This window comes from Eptatretus burgeri, chromosome 7 (assembly GCF_056783735.1).
Source record: "Eptatretus burgeri isolate ZD-2024b chromosome 7, Ebu_testis_v1, whole genome shotgun sequence".
NCBI classification, from domain to species: Eukaryota; Metazoa; Chordata; class Myxini; order Myxiniformes; family Myxinidae; genus Eptatretus; species Eptatretus burgeri.
The window spans coordinates 36,620,188-36,622,687 of NC_140967.1; the positions used below are offsets into that span (position 1 = coordinate 36,620,188).

At 43.1% G+C, this 2,500-nt stretch overlaps 1 protein-coding gene across 4 annotated transcripts in view; it reads left to right on the forward strand.

The window, feature by feature from the left end:
* The window catches only part of LOC147023049 (serine/threonine-protein kinase MRCK alpha-like), a 328,524-nt gene that overhangs the window by 130,587 nt on the left and 195,437 nt on the right, over nucleotides 1-2,500 (forward strand). For all 4 annotated transcript variants that reach the window (XM_085888048.1, XM_085888050.1, XM_085888051.1 and 1 more), the window contains one exon: nucleotides 1,859-1,954. In XM_085888048.1, the coding sequence (XP_085744174.1) occupies nucleotides 1,859-1,954 (96 nt within the window). The remainder of the gene's footprint in view (nucleotides 1-1,858; nucleotides 1,955-2,500) is intronic.

Consider the following 2,500-nt stretch of genomic DNA (forward strand, 5'->3'; position numbering starts at 1 on the left):
GACAGGGTAATATCCTCCTTCCCCCGAGCATCAGCAACCCCCTCCTGTTTCCTCCCGCGCTGAGATAGTGCGACAAAGGGGGCCCCCTTCCCACCCCCTACCAGACACTGTCCGCGAGGCCCCCGGAGCTGAGGCACCACCGCCGCTCCGCGTCTCATCATCAGACGGGTAGGCCCGACACGGTCTCGGCCCCAGGCCCGCCTGCCCCCCTCATCCTGGAGGGTGGTTCTCTTTTATTTTGCTTTGGGAATGTGTTGTCGGCGCCGTCTGTGAAGTAAAATTGTATAAGTGTTGCCGTGTGCCCGGTAGTCGGATAGATCTGCATTGTTGCATTTGCTTTTTGTGTAATATTGCATTGTCTTCTTCTTTTACATGTGCTTTTGGTGGAATTGTATATGTGTGCTTTCCGTTCATCGCGAAATAAATGTGCTTATTGTTGAACTGTTTTCCCGCTTCGCTTCGTCTTTTCCTCTATTGAATCTCCATCTTGCTTCACGTAAAGGGTTGGTCGTGGGCTAAAACGCCCGATAATTAATCGAACCGTCGAGGCCAACGATAACACCGCTCGGTTATCCCGATAGTACGGAACGGGTCGCTTAAAGTGGCCCGTGTCCGAAGTCGACCTGCGGCGAGGTGCGATCGCCCGGTCTACCCTCCGTGTGGGTACTTAGGTAGGTCGAATTTGGCGAGCAATCCTATCCCACGCGTGGGCCGATTGGCGCGATCGCGGTGAGACCGAAAGGTCCACCCGTGACTAGTTCCCGGCGTTAGTCCGAGAGGGTCACGACTGGATTGTCCGTCCGGTGGGCGACGAGCCGCGATTCGAGTTACGTGGCCGTCCGCACGCCGGCGGGCGCGAATCCGCGCAACACTTTTTATATATGTATATATATATATATATATATATATATATATATATATATATATATATATATATATATATATATATATATATATATATATATATATATATATATATGCATTGTATGGTGACACTCAACATTGAAACTATTAGCCTGCAGTCATGGTTTAATATGTTGGTCGTTTGCAACGAGAGAAAGACACCACGGCGTTGCTGAGTCATGTTGAGCTTTTAAATCGCCTTAACATCATAAATGTATGACTCCAACATTCCCTGATCAGTGCTGGTGATTAAAGACAATGTGGTCGAGCGGGCTGCCAATGCAGATGACATGTCCTCACCTTAGGTTGGAATAGGAAAGCACATATTCTGAATTTGAACACAAATACCAAAAGCTGCTGACTTGAGTGAAATTGAATGCAGTTCATGTGACTTTTAAATTGACTGCATGTTGAATGAAGTCAAATGCTGAGAAATTAGAAATTGAACAGCTGTCTTCGATATTTGAATAACCACATTTTGGATCATTCAATTTCAAATTATATTGAATGATCACGCAGTCAAATTGAGTGCCAAAAGCTGAAAATGGCTGGGAAAACCTATATGTAGGATTTCTCAGTTGCATTTACTCATTAGCTTTTGCACAACCTGTGTGTTTCCATAATTATTATATTACACTATAATATACAATGAAGTCATTTTCTGCTGTTCTCATGAAAATTAATATAACTGGCACATTTGTGTACTGGATGATTGTAATGGGTGCAGCTGTCCCTTTCATTTACAATTGTCAATGTCAAACTTCCCCTTTCATTTCACCTGCGCTGTCTTTTGTTGCTCCGATGGGGATATTAAAATAAAGTTTTTGTTTTCAATAACGTTTAAAACTGTCTCTTTATTTCCTCATCATTGTTTTATGTCTTTGCAAGGAATTTTTTTTTTAAATTGTAGTTTTGCAAAAAGACGTGTAAAATTGATCTTGTGATTGTTTTACAGACTGCTTGTTTTCGGGAGGAACGAGATGTGCTTGTGCAAGGGGACAGCCAGTGGATAACGACATTACATTACGCTTTCCAAGATGAAAATTATCTGGTAAGCCAATTATTGTTTCCACTTCTTGAGTGGCTTTGTTTAATTACATGATATAATGCAGTGTGAGATTTTATTGTGGAGTTAATGGGAAGAGGCACAAAGCATTTTATAGTATAAAAAGCTTTGAAAACCAAGTTTATGCAAACTATTGAGTAGATACGTCCCGCTTTGTCCCAAGGTAACTCTTAGATTTTACACAATTCCACTGTTAAGAAACTACAGTGAAGGCCATTTGTCTTATTTCATCAGTGCTCAGTGTCCTACCATTATATAGTGTTACGGCTGTGGAAATTCGCATTACACCATGAAGGGCCCGTAGGTGAGATATCTCAAAGTACATGTGTAGTTAGCCCAAACCCGTTGTATCGAGGGAATTTATGTGATTCATCCGGGCTGCGACGCTTTGAGTCGGTCGTTTTTCTGTTCTATCTTTATTTTGAACCAACCACGCCTCAACCGCCATCACACAACAACCACCTTAACCACCACACCAGCCATCGTCACCAACTACAACCACGCTCCAACCCTCAGACAACAACAACGCCA